Raw genomic sequence first — 21098 nt, forward strand, 5'->3', positions numbered from 1 at the left:
GTTACACAAAGAAGTTGTTCTAGTCCCAATGCTTTCTAGTCCTGTTAATGCTGCCAAGTGTATACTTATAACTTCATGGGGTGACTTCCAGTTCACCAAGGCTGATCTGGCTACTGAGGTACCAGATCTTCCAACAGTAGAGAGCAACAGAGTCACAGGTATAGCACCATTCCCCAGGTAGCATTCCCTGGTGGCAGGTTGACTACATTGGACCACTTCATCCATGGAAAGAACACTTTGTCCTTAGTGGAGTAGATTCTTATTCTGATTATGGATTTGTCTTTCCTGCAAGTAATCTTTCTGCAAAACCCACCATCTAGGGTCTTACAGAATGCCTTATCCACTGTTATGGTGTTCCACACAATGTGACTGTTTAAATTATCCCACATTTATACCAATAAAGACACAGGAGGCGTAAAACCTGCTAGCTCAGTGAGGTAACTTTTGTTTTACCTGTGTCCTGCTTTTCTGTTGTTTCTGAAAACCCAATCTCTGACCCGGGAGAAGGGGGAAGGGGGAAGGGAGAGGGGGTGCATGAGGGTTGAGAGGACAGAGTGGAGGGGGAGAAGGGGAGAAGTTGAAAGTGGGAGGGGGAAGGAGGGAAAGTGGGAGGGAGGGAGGGAGCTCTTGCTCTATCATAGGTCCAATTGCACAGATAAAAAGTCTCTAGGTCCTCCCCTAAACTCTACACAGGCTCTAAGCCTTATCAGTAAAGGCTGAACCATTTCACCTACACAATGGGGTAGCTCAAGGCCATCCTGCTGACTTAGCCTCTGGTCATAGAGCAAAAAGCACAAGTCCACCCCCCCCCCCCCAAGCAATTTGCCTTAAAATACCGGGAACTTTTCTTTCTTTAGCATTCTTATCTATGGAGGCTTTTAAAGGCAAACTGCTTCTTTACTGTACTCACCTAACTGCACCCAAGGAAGGAAATACCTATTTAAGCTTTTAGATGTTGCTAACAATTAGGTTTTCTATGTACAATAATTAAATACCCTGTAACAACATAGTATTGCTTCTAATCAAGACACTCACTTCACAGCCAGAGATGTGTGACAATGGGCCCATACGCATAGAGTCCGATGGTCTTATTATATTCTACACTATCCTGGAAGAATAATGGAATGGCTTTTAGAGAACACAGTGCCACAGCAGCCTGGAAAGCTGGAAAAAGGTTTTCCAGGAGGCAGATTTCCAGAAGGCTTTGAATCAGCATCTAATATGTGTTGCAGTATCTCTCATAGCTAGAATCCCTGGGTCCAGGAATCAAAGATGGAAAGGGGGATAGTTCACTGGAATGGGAGTCACAGACAGTTCTGAGCTGCCATGTGGGTGCTGGGAATTGAACTCAGGACCTCTGGAAGAGCAAGTCAGTGCTCTTAACCACTGAGCCATCTCTCGAGACCTGAAACCCTATTTAAAAAAAAAAAAAAAAAGTAAGATGCAAGACACCAAGCCTCAAACACTAGCCAGATATTTTTTTAATGTTTTCTTTTCTAAACAAACCTGTGACATAACCTCAGGGTAAGTCACTGCAACTATAGCTAGCAGACAGGAAGTATGACCACTTTCTTGCTTTAGTCGCAAATGCCTCACGTTTTCTGTGTGTTTTACCCACCAATTCCTACTAGAAACCAATTCATCGTTCCATTGGACTTATCTTCTCACAGTCTGGTCTACACACTTGAGTTTAGAGATATTCAATTTACATAAATATAGCTTTTGAAAATGCATAGGATGAATCTTTGGTTCTCAGTTGGCCTATATAAATCTCAAATGTATTAGATAGAAAGCAAGAGATGTTAGAAAGCACTTTGTAGTAAGGCAGGAGATAAACTATTAAATAATAATTTCTATTAAACAATAATTTCTAAGGCATAGGCAATTAGATGGTATTTTTGTATCTAGGTAAACAACACCAGGCACCACAGACTTTTCTTCCTTAAACCTTTTTTAAAAAAATCTTACTAACCACTGATTACATATCTTTTTAAAAAGCTTTTTGTTCTAAGTCATTATTTGAGAAAATATTAAGTGCCATAGCTGTTTTGACTGATGAACAAGTCAACTTCTATTTTCATAAGTTCAGTTTTATTTTTTTAAGGGCCTGAGATTATCTTGAAAAATTACAGGCTTTAGTTGCACTTACTTTCTGGTTGAACTCTGGACTCTAGCTTTACTTCTTGTTCTTCTCTCTGGGTCCTTAGTGAGACTGAATACTTGTTAGTACTGGGAAATTGATAGTAGAGATGAGAGAGATTGAATAACTCAAGTGCTTTAGGTCTTGGGACATCTCTTAAACCTACCCTTCCTTCCTTCCTTCCTTCCTTCCTTCCTTCCTTCCTTCCTTCCTTCCTTCCCTCCCTCCCTCCCTCCCTCCCTCCCTCCCTCCCTCTCTCCCTCCTTCCTTCCTTCCTTCCTTCCTTCTGGCCCGAAACAGACCCACTGAGTTTTGCTTTCATAGCACTATGATCACTAAAGGTCTGGAAGAGTTAACTGACATTACCAAGTCTGTGTCCCACTGGTCTCCTTTTTTGCCCACACCTCTGTGTCTCACTCTCAAAGTAAATTAACCTATCAACTCAACCTAGCCTGAAAAGAGCAAGGGAGAATTATGAAAGACCAGCGGCAGCCCTCTGGGACCTAATCAGTAATGCTTCTTTTAGTTTACAGGAACCATGCACAGTCTGGTAACCTGTGGACTAGGAAGCCACTTTGTGTGATTTGTGCAAGAATTAATGACCTCTCAGGAACGCCATATATATATATATGCTCTTGCCACCTTTGCCAAGATACAACTGGGAGGAAAAAAAGTCTTCCATGTTTTCATCCGCCTCGCTTGTTGCCAATAGAGCTCTTTCCGTGTCAGTGTCTCTCAAGTTAAAGGCGACAACAGAACGAGATTTGGCTTGGACTCAAAACTACATCGAGCCCCTCGCCACCCCCTCCCGCCATCTTCAGAGACGCAGGTGAGCGCCGAGCTCTACGCCCTCGCCAGCTTTCCGGACCACGAGGTGTGCAGCCTCAAGGCCGGCGGAAACTACAACTCCCAGAATCCCTCGCAGGGCGGGAGGAAGGCGGGGAGCGTACAAAGCTGCGCTGGAAGCTGGCAGCGGTGAGGCCGCGCTTGGGGTCCGGCAGCTCGGCGTTCCCGCGGCTTGAGGCGTCAGCTGCGTGGGCGCTCACGCAGGGTGGGTCGCGCGGCGCAGGGCGAGAGGGAAGTCGTGGCGGCGGCGTCGGGAACAGCAGCGGCGGCGGGAGCGTGGTGCTGACAGGCCGTGGGAGAAATGGGAGACCCAGGACCGGAGGTGAGTGGTGGCGGCCGGGGCCTTGGCTCGGCGGAGCCCGACCTCGAAGGGTTTGGTTTGTCTTCTCAGTTTCGGGCCTCAAAGGGCCGCGGCCTCGGGCGACTGCGGGGCCTCCGGGCCTGGTGCACGTCTGCGTGGAGCCCTCAACAATGGCGGTTCGGCCGCCCCCAGCCCCAGGCCGCCCTAGCTGCAGCAGCCGCAGCCCGGAGGGTGAGAGGGGATTGGAAGCAGGCTGGCCTTGTATTTGTAGCCTGTATCCCCGATCCCGGAGGTTTATAGAGCCTACATCCCTTGTACCTAGAGGAGGCGGGGAGGGGAATGGTGGTAGCTCGCTTGGGAGGCTAGGTCTCTGCAGCTCCAAGACGCCTTAGCAAACCCGGCCTCCTCCATGCAAGTTCCCTGAGCCGGATTTGTGCTTTTTCCTCTTGGGGAGAATTTCTTTCTGCGATCTTGTGACTGAATAGATAAGCGTGTTTTGGCTTTTGTTTATAGATAATAGAATCTGTCCCACCAGCTGGGCCCGAGGCATCAGAGTCAACAACGGATGAAAATGAAGATGACATTCAGTTTGTTAGTGTAAGTAGACAGACTGACAGTCGCCGTTTGCTGGAGTGAAAGTGTGGTAAGCCAGTGTATGATTAAACCCCACCAGGCAGGCAGTCATCACTCAGCAGATAGTCATGAATGTTGACTAGCTGACACACACCGGTGAAGGGGACTTTTACCTGAAGGGATACCTCGATGCTTGGCTGAAGGTGATACCTAAAAAATTGCAGTAGGCATCATAAAGTGGGTGGAATGGAGAATTGTTTTGCACTTCATGGCACCTCCCGGGGCTTAACTTACTATCTGTACACAAATGAAGACACACAGTACTAGTTAATGCCAGGAGGTAGGAAGTAAGACTTATAAAGAACACTGCATGTTAGTGTGATGCATCTTCTAATAGCTGAGGACTTTTCCTAACTTCTGAGGTCATCTTGTTATAGCACAGAACAATTGTTGGTCACAATGAGGAGGCTTGTGTCAGCTGGAGGAGCACTGCTGAGTTTTTCTAAGTTTATTCCTTTGGGGACAGTAGTTCTCCAGCATTAAGTGAAAGCTGTAAGATCTGGGTCCACTCCGGATCTGTTGAATCAGAAATCTAGGCTGGAGCCTAGGTAATGTTTTAAAGTACAATGCTGTACATTGGGGTCTTCCAGCCTGTCCTAAAGTGATAATGAGAGGGAAGAGAAATGGCTTTGGGTGATTTTCACCTATAGTGGCTAATTTGTACATCAGTTCTTCTTAAGTAGTATGTAGCCAGAGAGCACCCTTGCTTTATACAGCTCTCCTGAAATGCTATAGTTGGCCAAGCTTGTCACTAAAGCTCTGCAGTTCTCATTGGTCAGCCTATATTTGTGGGCATCATGGCCAACTGTAGATTAGTACTTACTAAAGCCCATCCTCCCCAACACTGAGCCATTGTGACAGTCTGTTGGGAATGGTGTGTTAGTGGAGTTCGGAGGGAAGTCCTTCATAAAATCATTTTCTTGGCAGTTTTCCTGCTGGACTCTTGTCTTTTTCACTTTGAGGATCTGAAGTTAGATTTGGGGATACATTGTGTCTTGTCCTTTCTTCCTAATATGGGTATTTTGGAGAAAGGAGAATTTTGCTAATGAGTACTACCCCTCCAACAAACAAATGTATGATAAAGGTTTTTATAACTTCTTAAGACAAATATTTTGGATTGTTCATGAATAATATATATTTGTAAACAGAATATTTACTTTGATGTTTCATGCAAAAGGCAGGAAGGAGTCACTCTTCATTATACAGTATGGCCTTTTGAGAAACTGATAGACTATGGAAAGAGTAAGATTCAAAAAGTAAGTTTTTTTGGTCATATATCTTGTGAAATAAAATACCAGTATAGTCTGTATCTAGTTAATTCAGGTGTCTATTGATCTGAGTTTTAAAAGTAATATTTAAATTTTATTTTAACTATAAAGTTGTATCTATCTTTGCATCAAGAATCAAGAATGGGGCTGGAGAGATGGCTCAGTGGTTAAGAACACTGACTGCTCTTCCAGAGGCCCTGAGTTCAATTCCCAGCAACCACATGGTGGCTCACAACCATCTGTAATGGAGATCAGATGCCCTCTTCTGGTGTGTCTGAAGAGAGCAATGGTGTACTTATACATAAAATAAATAACTAAATCTTTTTAAAAAAAAATCAAGAATGTATAATATATAAAACTGCCTATGTGTGTAAGGGCTATCACTTAAAGATAATTAGTGATAGCTTACTTTTATTTTAAGATACATTTAGAATCTTAGCACTGGGGAGGTCATGGTAGAAGGATCCTGACTGGAATGCAGGCTGAGCTTTACTTAGGAAGTTCTAGGCTTGCTGTGTTGTAGTGAAACCCTATCCAATAAGCAATGCTGCTGTGCCACCACAACAGATGTACCCCGAGACAGAAGCTTGAGCTCTTTGTAACACATTCTGTCCCTCCGGTAGTTCCTGTCTAGTAAAGATGAGAACCTGGTTTCTGCCCGAGTTGTCGTGATGCAAGCTACATTATAATATAACTTCTTGGTTTACTTAGTTCTGATTATTAGCTTGTAATTTATAACAAAATTATGTGGACAACAGAGTTGTGCAAGAGTAAACTACCATTGGACAAGAGACTTTCTGTGTCTCACAAACATAGACTGAAGCCAGACATAGCATGCTGAAAGCAGTAATATAGATATGAATCCTTTTAACTTTTATTTAAATATGCAGGGAGGTACATAGTTCTTAGGGGCCCTAGATATTTGCAAAGATAATAAGTTAAAAAAAAATTAAAGATGTATTTATATGTATGACTGTTTGACCTGTATGTATGTATAGCATCACATGTGTGGTGCCCATAGAGATCAGAAGAGGGCCTCTGATCCCCTGAGAGCGGGAGTTATCGTTGTGAGCCACAGCATAGTTGTTAGGACCCAGATGTAAACTACCAGGAGGGTTCCGGAAACATAGTGTAGGTTTCTCTGTAAGAGCAACAAGTGCTCTTAAATGCTGAGCCATCTCTCCAGTCTTCTCAAAGTAATACATTTTCATAAATGGCGCTTGTACTGGTTAGTTTTATTGTCAACTTAAACTAGAGTCAACTAGGAAGAAGGAGCCTCAGTTGGGGAATTATTTCGATTGGATTGGCTTATAGGTGTGTCTGTGAGCCAGAGAGAGCTCGAGTCTGTAAGCAGCTCTCCTACTCCTTTCCTGCTTTGACTCCCTTAGAGCTGGGCTTCGACCTAGAAGTACAAGATGAACTAACCCCTTTCCTCCCCAAATTGATTTTGGTGATGATGTTTCAAATCACAGCAATAGGACAGCAAATTAGGACAGTGGCTAAATCAAGAAAGAGAATAACGTAGCACCGATAAGAACTTTATGTTTCTGCTTTTTAATTACATTTTCTGTTTAGTAATATAACCCTTTATTCAACTTGTGTCTCATGTTTTCTTTTGAAATGGAACTTTTTTATTACAATTTTTTTACTTCTAAAATTTTTTGAGCTAAGTAACTGCTAACAGTATTGTTCACAATGGCACTTTAGATATAAAGGCATACAAACTGGTGGGAACCTGTCATGATCTAACCTAATCAACCCATGTTGAATATTAATACTGCTCACTGCAATGAAAGGATGCATGTAGAAAGCATCATTAAAAAAAATAGTATATTTATTTATGTGTGTGTGCACATGTGCGTGCATACATGCATGTAACTGTGTCATGTGTATAGGTGTAGAGACCAGAAAAGGGGGTGTTTGTACTCCTGGAGCTGGAGTTAGTTACACGTGGTGTTGTGTCAGTAACAAACAAGGGTGCAGCAAGGAGATTGGAGAAGAAAATGGCTCCAATAGGAATTTGTTTTTATAAAAAGCAAAGAGTGCTTAAATAAATAAATAAATAAAGTCCAGGGAAAAGGCTTAGTGAGTGACTGCACTTGACCTCAATTCTTTCCTTGGAATCCACAATCCCAGTGTGTGGGAGGCAGAGGCAGACAAATCTCTTTGGATCTGTTGGAGGCCAGCCTGATCTGCTCTATTGCTCTACAGAGTGCGTTCCAGGACAGCCAAGGCTACACAGAAAAATCCTGTAGCAAGTAAATAAATCAAACAGTTGTGATGGCAAGCATCTGTGCAGCAGCTGAAACGAGAGCGCTGCCTCTGCAGTATGAGACCTGCTGAGAGGTGTCCTCTAGCTGTGCATACCTTCAACAGCAGAGTGTCTGTTCACACACGCATGCATAGCCGTCACATAACACACACCAAACAGGCCAAAGACTGTTTATTAGTTTACTAGTGCAATAGTAGCTGGTTATCTGTATTGAGTTTTGGGGTAGCAGGGCTTGACTTCACGGCCCTCTACTTAGTTCTATATCCCCAGATATTTGAGTATTTAAAATGGCATTTTGCACAGAAAGAGAAAGGAAAGGTGTGAGATGAAGGAACAGCAGCAGCATGTGTGATTTTGGAGAAAGATGTGCCATGTGACACTGATCTTGGATGTGGTATATTTGAACCAAAGAGTAGGCGGTTGGAAACCATAAGTTTTGAACTCGGCAGGACTGCGCAAGTAAGATGCTACCCTGACTTTTTTCTTTGAAGTAAAATACTTCTGAGTGGTATTTTAATGTATTTACATCTTTTTCCAAATAAAAAGGTTGGTGGTTTTCATTTTTAGAATTGACATTTTAATTACAGGAATGCAAATGGTTTATCACATTAAAAATATATATTCTAAAACTTAGAATATACCCCCGTGTTTCTAAATGTGTTCTGCATGAGCCGTTGCTGCTAAATTGTAATGGCATTTTAAGTTGAATCGTTGTTACTAATACAAGAAGAGATAAGACTGATTTACTAATTGGTAGTATAAGTGAAGGACAACGTGCATTTGTACTTAATGCACATATGGGTTGTCATATTTAGGTAGGAGACAATCTTTTTCTTCATGTTTGTATTATGAACGTTACTTAGGGAATTAGTAACTTACTTGATTGGGCAACATTATGAAATATTCATAAATCAGGCAGTAGTAGGTTTTTTGTTATGATTTTTGGTTTTTACTGAATGAAGGACCACAATAACTTGAAAGGTTGGGTAATCAACAATTTTTTAAAATTTGATTACCTCTTTGAAGTACCTCTGAATTATAGTGACTGCACAACCAATTACATGTGTGTCATTCAGTTTTATTATTTGTAAGCTAGTATGATTTCAGTAATTGAGAATCTCTGTAAAGCTGTTAAGGAATTTGGATGATATAATTGGAAAACTTAGCAGAGACCCTGGTATGGGGGCTCAGTAAATATTATTGGTTAGGAGTGGCACAAATGGGGAGCTAAATGTTGTGATTTCTTCAATATGGCAGACAGGGTTTTAAATAAAGATAAAAGGGAAGTTAGTCTTGGCGAGGGCCTAAAATCCAAGTGATTAGGGCAGTCACTGCTTTAAACAATACACAGAGAAATCCTGGTTGGCATGGGCAGGGTAGGGATTGGGAGCCTGTCTCAAGACAAAGCAAGCCAGGATGTTGTGGTCCATACCTGTAATCAGCCTTGAGGAGGCTGAGGCAGGAGGATTACTGCTAATCACTGTATCTGTGCATTGAAAACTTGAGAGTATACTCTGTAAGTGTTTTCCTTTGGCATGCTCATAAGTAGGACTTTCATTTTCTAATGTCCTCTGTATCAATTATGTTCTCTTTCATTGCTGTGGCCAAATACTTGGCAAGAAGCAACTTTTAGAATTGTGACAGAAATGAAGAAGTACCAGTTAGTCCGTGTCCACAGGCAGGAAGCAGGGAGTGATAAGGCTGGTATTCCGCTCCCGGTTCCAGCCCATGGAGTACTACTGCTCAGAGGAGCAGCATTCTTTTTGTGTCATTCTGTTACTTGTAAGTCAGCAAAAAAAAAAAAAAAAAAAAAAAAAAAAAAAAAAGTTCACCTTTATTTTGTTTTCTTCTGTCCTGGTTATTGTTCATTCTTTTGTCTTAATTACTATAAAGCATGTGAGATTATTTTTTTTATAATTCAACAGCAGTTGCATGTCAGTGAAATGATTGAGTAGTAAAGTTCTCATAGTCTTGCTTTATCTGTATTCATAGCATCTTATATATTTAATTACATTTTATAAATGGTTAAATTCTTTATATTTGAGCTAGCATTTTACCGGGGCTGGTCTTGGTAGCTCTTGCCTCTGCCTCCTGAATGCCGGGATTATAGATGTATACTACTACACTTAACATCTTTTTATTTCCCTCAGTACTGGGGCTTGGACCCCAGGGCTTTGTGCATGTTAAGCACTCTACACCAGGCTATACCACCAGTCCTTTGCAGGTTGCGCTTTAGTCCTGGCCTTGAACTTGTAGCAGTTGTCCTGTATTAAAGGTCTGTACTGATCACGCCCAGTTTTTGTTTTTGTTTTTTTTTCCTTGAAATAGTTGTGTAGTGTCCAGCTGGCCTGCAGTTACCTAAACATTGTAACTGGGCTAGCCTAGAACTATCCTGCCTCTCCAGGGCTGGGAGTATAGGTGTAAGACAAGACCATCTTCGGTTTCTGGCCCTGCCTCTGTGCTTCTGATTACCTGGCGACTTTCTTGATTTACTATTTCTGTGTATAGTGTTAAGTTCTTAAAGGCCAGGCTAGATGACACACAGCTGTAATGTCTGTGGTCTCTGTACTCAGGAGGCAGAGGGCAACTGAATTTGAGACCACAATGGGCTGCATAAAGTTCCAGGCCAGCCCAGCCCAGGCTACATAGACCATATGTTAGAAACAAATAAACCAACCAAGTGAAATAAAATAATACATTTTAACAAATTTCTAAGTAACATTGCTTGAGGAACCCAAGTAATGGTGATTAGACCAATGGTAAAAGCAGTTATGTTTTCAACTTTCCTGCTTTCTTCTTGATTCTGTGATGGGACAGTATCAGAACCAAGAGCAGGCTTTAGTTTTAAAGATGCTACATGTGGCTCTGTTGACCACCTGATTGTTGCTATTTTCCTTTTGAACTTTTATCTTAACAGCTTGAGCAAAAATCCTGGTTCCTTTATTACATCCCAGGGTCTCTGGTTTGCTCACTGGTTTTACCTTGATGTCTGGTTCACTATCCAGGAGGATGGTAGTTTCTGGTTTGTTAAAACCTAAGAGAGAAACAGGCTATCTAGAAAAAGAATCATGAGCTGGATCTTGTTTCTAACAACCGTCCTTCCCTAGTCTAGGAAACCATCAGTGGTGTTTTCTCCTTTGTCCCCATTCCACTTTTGTTCCCAGTACACTGGATTTCACCAATCTGAGACAAGGTCTCACTTCGTACCCCAGCGTGGCCCTGACCTTCTTTGCTAACCGCTGGTGCTGATGACACAGGCATATTTCAGTCATATCTTAGATTTTAGAAGGAGTTTTTGTTGTTTCTGTTTTTACTTTGCTCTCTTTGCCTTTTTTTTTTTCTTTTCTTTTTTTTTTTTTTTTACTATATGGTTTATGTGCTCACTGCTTTATTTAGCATTTCTTCTTCAAACATCATTACAGATTGTATTTGGTAAGTAACTCACTGTCTAGTCTTGCTGTGCAGTGCTTTTGCCCACATGCAGCAGTGGTGGGATGGGGTGGTGCGTGTCAGCTCCGGTCAGCTCTTAGATCTCACGCCCAAATGTTACAGGCCTGCATGTCCGGTTGTTGGCCAGGCGCCTTTGTATACCACTGGTGTTTTATGCAAGCATAATTCTAGTTATTTGAGCTTCTTTGATTCCTTAATTTTGTTTTTTTGTTTGGTTTTCGTTCTTTGAGATAAGATGAGTCATTTTTTTTTCTACCGTCCCTAGATTGTCTCAGGTGCACTTCTTTCTTACTACCACCGGTGTTAGTTGCACATCACTTTGTGTCTGTACTCATTATTCATCTTGCTTTACCAGGTTTCATAATCTGTGAGATTCTTATATTAATAAGTTAGTCTTGTCATAATGTTATTTATTAATTCTTTGCCTGTAGAATGAGATCTAAGCCTTTAAGTCTGCTGTAAGAATAGGAAGAATATTGGAGAGTAATCTGGGTTTGATGTTTTACTCTCAAGTTTTGGGAGATGAAGCTAAGCTTTTGGTCAAAGATCTCCAAGTTTTCATCTGTATACTCTGGTGTTCACAAATTTGGATGTTTTAATAAGTTGTTGCTACATCCTTGCTGAAATGCACTGGGTCATAGTATTTGTGTCCCTAGGGGTTGGGAATTTAACTTTTTTTTTTCTTTTTAAAGATTTTGTCTTACTTTGCAGGCCAGGGTAGTTTGGTACTTGCTGTGCAATAGCCCAGCTAGTCTTGAACTTGTGGTTCTCCTGTCTCAGTTACTAAACTACTTAACACCACAACATGCACCACCACGCTTGACTCAATCAGCTTTTTTGTTGTTGTTGTTTGTTTGTTTTTCAAGACAGGGTTTCTCTATCTCTGGCTGTCCTGGAACTCTGTAGACCAGGCTGGCCTCGAACTCAAAAATCCGCCTGCTTCTGCCTCCCAAATGCTGGGTTTAAAGGCATGTGCCACTATTGCCCTGCCTTAGTCAGCTTTTTAAAAAACTATATGTACTCTGAATAGTTTACTTTTGTTGTTTGTTTTTTTCTCCCTGCTGCTTGTATGTCTTCCTTCTCAGATCCAATCCCAACAAAGAATATTGTTTAAAATGCTGGTTTGGTTTAAATGATGTTCATGATCTGAATTTCCTCAATTTCTTTTATAGGAAGGACCGTTAAGACCTGTTCTTGAATATATTGATCTGGTCAGCAGTGATGATGAAGAGCCTAGTACCTCTCACAGTGATGTAAGTACATTACATTTGATTTCATTTTTTCTGTGGTGTCAGTTAAGAGGCCTATAGTGTCCTAAAGAGCTAGGAAAGCGGTGATGGCGTGTTTAAGAGCATAGCTGCTGTAAAGAATGCTCATTGCTCTTTAGGATGGGCCAGCACCAGTAGCTCCATGAGTGTTTTGCCTCTAGCAGCTTTTACTTAAATTTTGTAGGAAAATATAAACCCTGGGAAGTAACAACTGATAAAAGAGAATATAATAAATAGTACAAGCTTGTTGCTTACCCCATCTTCCCTTTTTGCTATAACACATTTGGTACCCATAGAACTGATTTTTTTTTTCTTTAGTTTGGAACTATGTGGCAACAGAAAATGTTTCTTGGGCGAAAGGGTGTGTGAAGATCTTTTAGAAAAAGGAGTGTGGAGTCTTTAGCTGAGAAGTGACTCCAGTCTTCTTTCCATTTGGCCTTTTCTCTCTCCATTCTTAGAACCAGTATATGGGACTTGCTTTGTAGGACTGACTTTAACACCAGTGCCTCACTGTGGGGGTTGAATTCCTTGAGCCCTTTGCAGCAGGGTTGGTTTCTGTTTGTTCCTGACTTGGCCCACATTTCTGCTGATGGACTTTTCTTGATAGATCAGAGAACTCCTGGTTCTTGCTCGTGGTGTCCAGGAAGCTTCTTGTTCTGTGCTATGGGACTTGAGACTTGGATGTGTGATCAGTGTGCATTAATTTGAGACTTAACCTCACTATGTTAGCTCAGGGCTGTGCTGCTTTATTTTGTTTTTGCAGTTCAGAAGAGAGTAAGTCCTACCTTACAGGTTGTTGTGAGGAGGTAATAAAGTAACAAACATGAAAGTTGATTAACAACAAAATGTAAGGCAGAGAGGTACAACTGGAAGTTTATTCATGGACAGTTAATAATTTTTAACAGAATTTAAAATGGCCCCAACTGAAGGAGTTTTAAAAGTTTTGTTTGTTTGTTTTAATTTCAGTAGGATTTTGTTCAACCTTTCTCTGCCATCATTTTCCTCCACTTGTGCCCTTTCTATAGTGGGTAGGTCTTTCTTCTGTTAGCTGTTACTACAGTAGCCTCACCCTAGCATCTTACTGCAGCTTGGGATCAGGCAGCAGACTAGGATAGGACTACTGTGGACTGAAGTTTGTTTGTGTGGTGCGCATGTTTGTGTGGATGTGTGCAAGTGTGTGTGCAGGTGCACATGTGAGTGAGTATGTGAGAGCCACAAGCTGACATCAGCAGTCTTCAGTTGTTCTTGACCTAACTTTATTTTTGAGGAGCTCTCATTGAACTTGGAACTCACTGATTGACTAGATTGTCTGCCCAGTGAATTTTGGGATTTGCCTGTGTCCACCTCCGCAGTGCTCAATTACAGATTTGCAGTTGTGTGCCTAGCTTTTATTTGGGTACTGGGGATCTAAACTCAGGTCCTCATATTTGCGCGACAAACACTTTACATACTGAATCATCTCACCAGCCCCCAAATGATCTTATTTTTAATCATGATTTTTTAATAGACAGAATCCACCATTAATGCCTATAGTTTTTATGGGGTTGAGGGTAATGAATCCTGTGTATTTGACTTCTCTTATCTTTTGCCGACCTATAGTGGATTGTTTCTGCCATTTTTATGTGTAATAATATAAAATTTGAATTCTACTTACTGGACATGCATCTCTGCACTTCAAAGTTAACATATTAAAAGCATATTTTTTTTCTTCCTTGGTTTTCTTGTTCATGTGGATAACCCAGAGAATGCCTGAATCTAAGGTGCCATCCTCTGAGAATCATCGCCCAGAAATGTGCTCTAGCTGCAGTGTTCCTCTTCCCATTGGAGACAGCAACTCCTCCTCTGGGAGTTGTGCCAACAGTCCACAAAGAATAGTTTCTCAACCTTCTTCTGTTGAGAACACATTGGAGAACCAGAAAAATGATCAGAGTAATTCTGATGTTAGTGTCTCTGAAAAAGAGACACTTAAATCACAAAGTAATCAGACTCTGCCTTCAGCGTCACTTCTGGTCCCCCAGGAGTCTTTTTCTGAGGTCAAAGAGGATTTACCTGGCACGATGTCTTCAGCTTCACAGAGTGGACAGGATGCCATCCTGTATCTCCAGACACAAGTAGCTGAGATGTCCCGAGTCATACGTGATCTGCAGTCCAGGAGTTGTTTTAGATTTCATCATTCTAGGCCAAGTGAGAGCTCGTCAGTTCCGTGGGATATCTCCAGCTCTAAGGAGGACGGTTTATCCACAGTTGAAGAGGAGGCTGACTGCAAATCTCCATCAGCTGATGACAAAGGGCAGCCACCTGACCCCATGCAGTCCAGTTTCACAGGTCTTTTGAAGAGAATGGAACAAAGGGGTGTTATAAAGAGGGTGACGTTCCAGTCTGAAACCGAAACCTGTGAGGGCAAGCCTGATTGGATGACCTCTAAAAAACGCTTGGTTCCTCCACTGCATCCACTTTTGAGAATTGCCACCACTGAAGTTTTTAAAGACCCTGCTGATTGCCATCCTTCTTCCTTCATGGGACACAGGGTTTATCCTGTGGCCAAGGACACCTCTCCTTTCCAGCCAAATCCACCAGCTGAGGGACCCATCATAGATGTATTAGAACATAGCAAAAGAGGAAACACAACATCTCCTTTAGACTCTACCTCAAAAGAAATGGAGGTCATGGGTTGCAGGTTCTACCATGCTGCTTCCATTGCAGCCCGGGCTGCTAGCTACATGGCCTATATGACCCAGTATCAACGTAAACTCTGGGAAGACATGGAAGATCTGGTTCACGACCCGGAGTTTGATCGTGGGAAAGCAAGGTGTATAATATCTGATGGCATGGATGCAGGACTTTGGCAGCTCTGTACCACTAGGGACATAATGGACTCTGTAGTCAGAGTTATGGCCATGGCAGTAGACTATAGAAGACAGGCCTGGCTCCGACTAACATCTCTCACTAAGAAAACCCAGGAGAAGATCTTACACTTGCCCTTTGATGGTACATCTCTTTTTGGACAAGATGTGAATGCTATTGTTGCAGAAGACAATAGTATTAAAGAAAATGAATATAAGGATCACAATAAATACTATACTCAGCATCGATACTTTTATAGTCATGATCAGAAAGCACATTATCACAACAGAGGGTACTCCAAAGGGGATTGGTACAAACCCCGCAATCACCCCTATAGATACAGGAAAAAAGGAGACTCTCCGGAACGACATGGGTATAAGAACTAATACTCTGACTCTGGATGCTAAGCAGATTAGCCTTCCAAGATCCTACGTTACCTGTTCTTTCCCAGGTTGAAGGTCATCTCAAAAGAATGAGTGCATGTCTGGAATAATCACAGCTGATGTTTGAGTTCTAGTATATATAAAAAGACTTAAGCTTTATTGGCCAAATGGAGACTTTGCTCTAAGGAGTGTTGGATAGAGGTTTACACAGTATTTTTGGTCCAAACTAAGTCCAGAGAAGGGTACTCAGGAATCTTCTGGAATTAAAAGAAATACATAGATTCATGCCTCAGGAAAATCTTGTTGGTAAACTGAGGACTAGCAGAATTTTGGATCTGGAAACAATTTGCTACTAGATCAGTGTTTACTAAGACTAAGTGTAAAACCTTCATTTTAGGTCATCATTGCTTCTGGAACTTCAGGCTTCAGCTTGATGGGTCATCAAAAAATGATAGATCTGTTATATACAGTCCCTGTGTTAGGATGATCAGCTCACCATAGTCCATACTATTATCAAGCTCTGTGAGACTTCAGAATTAGCCTTGAAGCTATGTGTCTGCTGGAATTCATTAAAAATTTTGCCAAATCCAGTGTACTTATAACTGGGGTGACTAAATGTCACAGGTCTACTTTTGGACTCAATATGGAAAAAATATGGAAAAAAAATACCTGTAACATCATTGTAGAAAAGATAAACTGTCTTCATCCTGACTATGATGGGGTACCACACCATCACTACTCATAACGCTGCATGTGAGATATCTCGTTGTCATCAATTCTACTAGTCTTTGACTTAACAAGCTCTCATATGAACCACCCATGAGACTCAGGCATAGAAGTCTCTATTATGGCCTTTCAATGAGATGGCCTTCTTAAACCTGTCTTCTAAGCACTTGGTTCTTTTGAGCTTGATAGTGCATTACATTCTCACAATAGACAAATGCATCCTTGTGGCCCTGGAAATGCAGGATATTATTTCTATCACCAGGCATGCAAATGTGAACTCTTTAAGAGCAAGAATTTCAAAACATGCCTGACAATCTGATCTCTCTTGAAACAAAGAGGGATGCCATTAGTCTAGACTTCGTTGTAAAATCCTTGAGATATAAAGTGACTGGGTGTTTTCAAGATACACAGCTAGCTGTTTCTGGATATCTAGATAATACTTTTTATTGAGTTCTTAAAAGGCTGGAATCAAGACTTCAGTGACATGTTCTTGGTTAAGTGGTTAATTTGTCATGTAATCTAATTGGACTCAATCTGAAATGACTTAACATTTTGCTCTCCATAATAACTCCACCTTTTCGGAGCTGGCAGCAGATACCTCAGTTATATTAATGTCCCACAGTATCATCTCTTTAATCTCAAGGCAATGCTGTATAATATGCCAGCCCCTGTGTCCCTGTCTTCATAGCATGACTTAAAGTAGAAAAAATGTCAAGTTTGAGGAGCTCTGAACACTTAATGTAACTTGGCACCCAAAAAATAATTTTTTCATGGATGTAATTTTGTGACCTCTTGGTTGTTTAAATATCAGCCTTTTCTTAGTTTTTTAATCTGCTTGATCAAAATGTATTAGGCATACTATTATTGGAATATATATAGCACTGTCTTAAGGGTTTATGTGGTTTCTGTTTATCATAATGGTTGACGTTTTCTGTGATGCTCACCCTTTGTAATTCATTAGAAAACTCTTCCTACTTTCATACCCATATTCAGCAGCCTACTTAACCTACATTTCTTCTTTAAATGTTTTTAAGACAGGGTCTTACACATACACTGAGCAGGCCTGGAACTTGATAAGTAGACCAGGCTGGCCTTGAACCCATAGAGATCTGCTTGTCTCTGCCTCCTGAGTGCTGGAAGTAAAGGCGTGTGCCACTAGGCAAGGCTGCTGCTTTTCATTTGTGCCATATAGATCCGAAGGCACGAGTTTCCCACCATGGAAGATGTTACTTTGTTAGATAATTTTAGGGTCTGTATTAGTCCTGTTTGTGTTATTTGTAGACCAAACCTGAACTAGTTTATCAAGATCGTTTAGCAAATTTAACTGGATTGTATCTAGAGTTAGTATTTACCTAATAAGTTAATATTGTCCACAAAATTTTACCAGGGGTCTCTAAAATGTCTCTCAGACAAACTCCAGAAAAACAGACTTTTGTGGCTTGTAATCAATGCTGTACAAAGGGTAGACTTTAGTGCATAACTGTAGCATTGCAGGTGTCGTCTGAGAAAGGGGTAGCCACCCAGACCTCATTGGGGCAAGTTTGCACCTGGCTTTGTGCCGTGTTTTGCCGTGTTTTTGGGGCTGCTTCAGCTGGTTTGTTCTTTTCCATCTTACCCTGAATTAGATGCTACATATCACATATGATTTGAGATACTCTTGTTTAAAAACAAAACAAAATAAATAATGCTTGGAGATATGTTCTCTGAAACTGTTTTGGCACGCTCACCTAATTTATTTGTACCAATCCCTGCTTTATAGTAAACAGCAACTTAAAAGCACATAAAATTTAGCACTTTAATAATTTTGACATTATTGTACAACTCTTAAGTATTTTTCAAGACAGCACTACTCTTGTCTTGATGTTTATTTGGTTCCTTAATGAAGTAAAAGTAACACTGCGTGACCACTAATTGGTAAACCCAAGCAACTCCAAAGAATTGTGTTTTTCTGAAAGTGAAAAGCGTCAGGAAATCGCCAAATTGGTGATCAGTCAGACAACCTAATAGAAGTGTTTGGCAGCTGAGTCGTCGTGGACAGTGTGGTAGTGTAGGAACACTTAGCTCTAGTTACTTGACTCAGTAATATTCCAGTTTCCTTCACCTGTTTCTTTCTCTTTCTCTCTCTCTCTCTCTCTCTCTCTCTCTCTCTCTCTCTCTCTCTCTCTCTCTTGACATACTTGAATGATGATGGTGTAAAGGTAAAAATTGGTACTTGGTCTAGTGAGACACCCCAGTAGACAGCCCCAGTAGAAGATAGCATTGAGATTTACCCAGATGGATATTTAGATTGTGTCTGCTGTGCGCAGAGCCTGCATCAGAATTCCTGTTAGGTTGACTTTTGTGTGAGACTACCATGTGCTTTTCTAGATACCTTGAATAGTTAATTTAATGATTTGGTTTTTCCTTTCATTCAAAGTGTCATTTCTTGACTAGATATAAGATGTATTTGGAGACAATATGATTTTTTGTAGTTATTATATATAGAGAAATACTATTTCCATTTATTGTTATATAAAGTGCCTTTTTAAATTTTACTCTTATGTTTAAGACTTAACCTTTGATGTGTTATTTATGTGACTTCTGTACAGTGATTTACTTGTAGTTTATTATCTTTATTATCTGTACAATTGCACTATTTAAATGTACTCCTTCTGAATGCTACTTTGTTTTCTTTATAACACTGTTACTAATTTCAGAAGGTTATAGAATAAATTTCCCTCTTAACATCACAGAAGTTCTTTTTAGGTTTTAGTAATTGGTTCTGCTTTCTAGCCATAAAAGTATCTATTTTTTTTCTTTGCATGTTCTAGATTTTTCTGATTGAGTCATCTGTCTCCTATCTAACCTTGTTCATAGCCATAGCAACACTACTTATATCTGCTAAATGGATGTGTTTCCTGGGACAGAAGAAGCAAGGACATTAAAACAGTGACGTTGGTGGCACTGTATATTTATAAATAGTAGTTGGTGGCAGCTTCCCTTGCAGTGTAATTACTGTTTTGTTCTGTTTTTTTTTTTTTTTTTTTTTTTTAAACTGGCAGCTTCTTTATCAGTACAATTGCATTTATTTACTTAGCCTTCAAAATGTTGTTTTGAGGGCAGTGTATACTCTTTCAGGCTACTTTACTGCATTATACCTAAGTGACCTGACTGATAGTGTCCTTAAGGGCCCGATACATCCAGGATATATACCTCTCAGGTATTGTAAGCAAGGAGGTTGAAAAGACAGAGGTCAGGATTCCCTCTCGAAGTAGAATTGGATACTGATGAGAGTGAGCATAGAGGTTAGCAGCACATTCCTCATTCTTGAAGTTAATTGGGATTCTGCTGAAGGCTTGAAACTATGGGTTAGATCTCTTTAGAAGTAGAAGGTTGCAATAACAAAAAACTTTTTTTCTTTAATGTGAGGCATATTTTGCCCCAGTCTTGCACTGTCTAGTTCTTATTTTTTGAAATTTACCTTTATGTACTTAATGTTGGTGGCTAGACCAATACCTAATTGTCACTGTGGGTACATCTTATGCATGTCATTCAATTGGTCAGATTGGTTCTGTATGGTTTTTAGTGGACATACAAACTAGTCAGTTCTTTTCACTTAAATTTTAAAGGAGAAAGTTACCAGTAAGTAAATGTTGATTATTGTATTGAATGCAAATCTTTCCATATTTAACCAGTTTTATAAACCATTAAAATGTATGGTGTTTCCCTTTCTGAATGATTTTTGAGAATGCTGTTTTATTAAATTCTTCTCTCTTATTACTGGAGTCCCATTTTTGTACTCCTGTGTCATTATTTATTTTACTTTATTATAATGCACTTTTGTAACACTTGGAATGTTGAGATCTTACTACTGGAGCTTGTGTTCATTTCCTGTAGGATATAGAGGTGGTCTCAGTTCAGTTGTGTCTTGAGTGGAGCTTTATGTAGCTTCTCAAGCTGCCCAAACATGATTTTCATGTCTCCTCCTATGGGCAGGGACTTCAGGGATGTGGCACCACGCTGGGCTTTTAGTGCTGTCCTCTTAGTGAGGGTTTGTGATTTTGATCTGTCTTTCCTCAGAACCTCTTTCCAAAAGGAAGTCTGATTTTCCCTTAATCTTGTTGATGTTGATATTTTTAATTTTACCATTATATACTAAACAGAAATTGTGTGTGTGTGTGTGTGTGTGTGTGTGTGTGTGTGTGTGTGTGTGTGTGTTGGGTGGTGGAATATATGTCTGCGTATAGGGTGTGTACATAGCATGTGGAGACCAGAGGTTAATGTCAGGTGTCTTCTTTATATACTTGGCATGGTTTTTTTCTTTGTTTAAGACAGGGTCTTTTACTGAACAGTGAGTTCACAGGGTTGGCTAGACTGTTTAGCCAGGGAGGTCCAAGAATTTCCTACCCTATCCCCACTTCATACTGGGTTGCAGATGCATACAGCTGTGGCCCATATTTTACCTAGGTATTGCAGTACTTGGGTCCTCATACTTATGTGGCAAGCACTTTTATCTAGTGAGCCATTTCCCCACCTCTTCATTGCTTGCTTGTTCAAGTTTCCCTCTCCCCATCTCCCCTTCCCTCTCTCCTCTTTTCTTCCCCAAATACCCCACCAATCCTACTTCATGTTCTTAAATGCTGGAATTCAAGTGTAAGCCACTATGTCCTCCTAGCCAAGCCTTTGATATGAATTTGTATGTTTAAATGTAATTTGTATGCTTAATAGTCGTACGCATTTGTGATAAGAAATTTTAGTTTTCACCAAAATACTTAAAAATATACAGGGCCTAAGAATATAGCTCATTGGGGATAGTATTGCCTAATGTGCAGAAAGCCCTGGGCCTAAAAGTAATGGTGATAAATGTCTGTAAACCTAGCACTTAGGATGTAGGTGCAGGAGGATCAGAAGTTCAAGGTCATCCCTTAGCTATACATTAGATTCATGGTTCTCATGGTCTACATGAGACCTTGTCTCAAAAAGGAAAG

At 40.7% G+C, this 21098-nt stretch overlaps 1 protein-coding gene across 5 annotated transcripts in view; it reads left to right on the plus strand.

The window, feature by feature from the left end:
- Positions 1 to 2987: 2987 nt before the first annotated feature.
- Positions 2988 to 21098, plus strand: part of Znf451 (zinc finger protein 451) — a 54336-nt gene continuing 36225 nt past the window's right edge. For 2 of the 5 annotated variants that reach the window (XR_013104659.1, XM_076915124.1), the window contains exons 1-3: positions 3146 to 3308; positions 3801 to 3884; positions 12083 to 12163. Coding sequence is in view for 4 of the 5 variants with exons in the window: in XM_076915124.1 (XP_076771239.1) it covers positions 3288 to 3308; positions 3801 to 3884; positions 12083 to 12163 (186 nt within the window). In the remaining variant the exon portion in view is untranslated. Of the gene's footprint in view, positions 3309 to 3800; positions 3885 to 12082; positions 12164 to 13920; positions 19896 to 21098 lie in introns of those variants that run through there. The other 3 variants (XM_034521225.2, XM_034521224.2, XM_034521223.2) reach the window with 3 other exon arrangements.

This window comes from Arvicanthis niloticus, chromosome 17 (genome assembly GCF_011762505.2).
Source record: "Arvicanthis niloticus isolate mArvNil1 chromosome 17, mArvNil1.pat.X, whole genome shotgun sequence".
NCBI classification, from domain to species: domain Eukaryota; kingdom Metazoa; phylum Chordata; class Mammalia; order Rodentia; family Muridae; genus Arvicanthis; species Arvicanthis niloticus.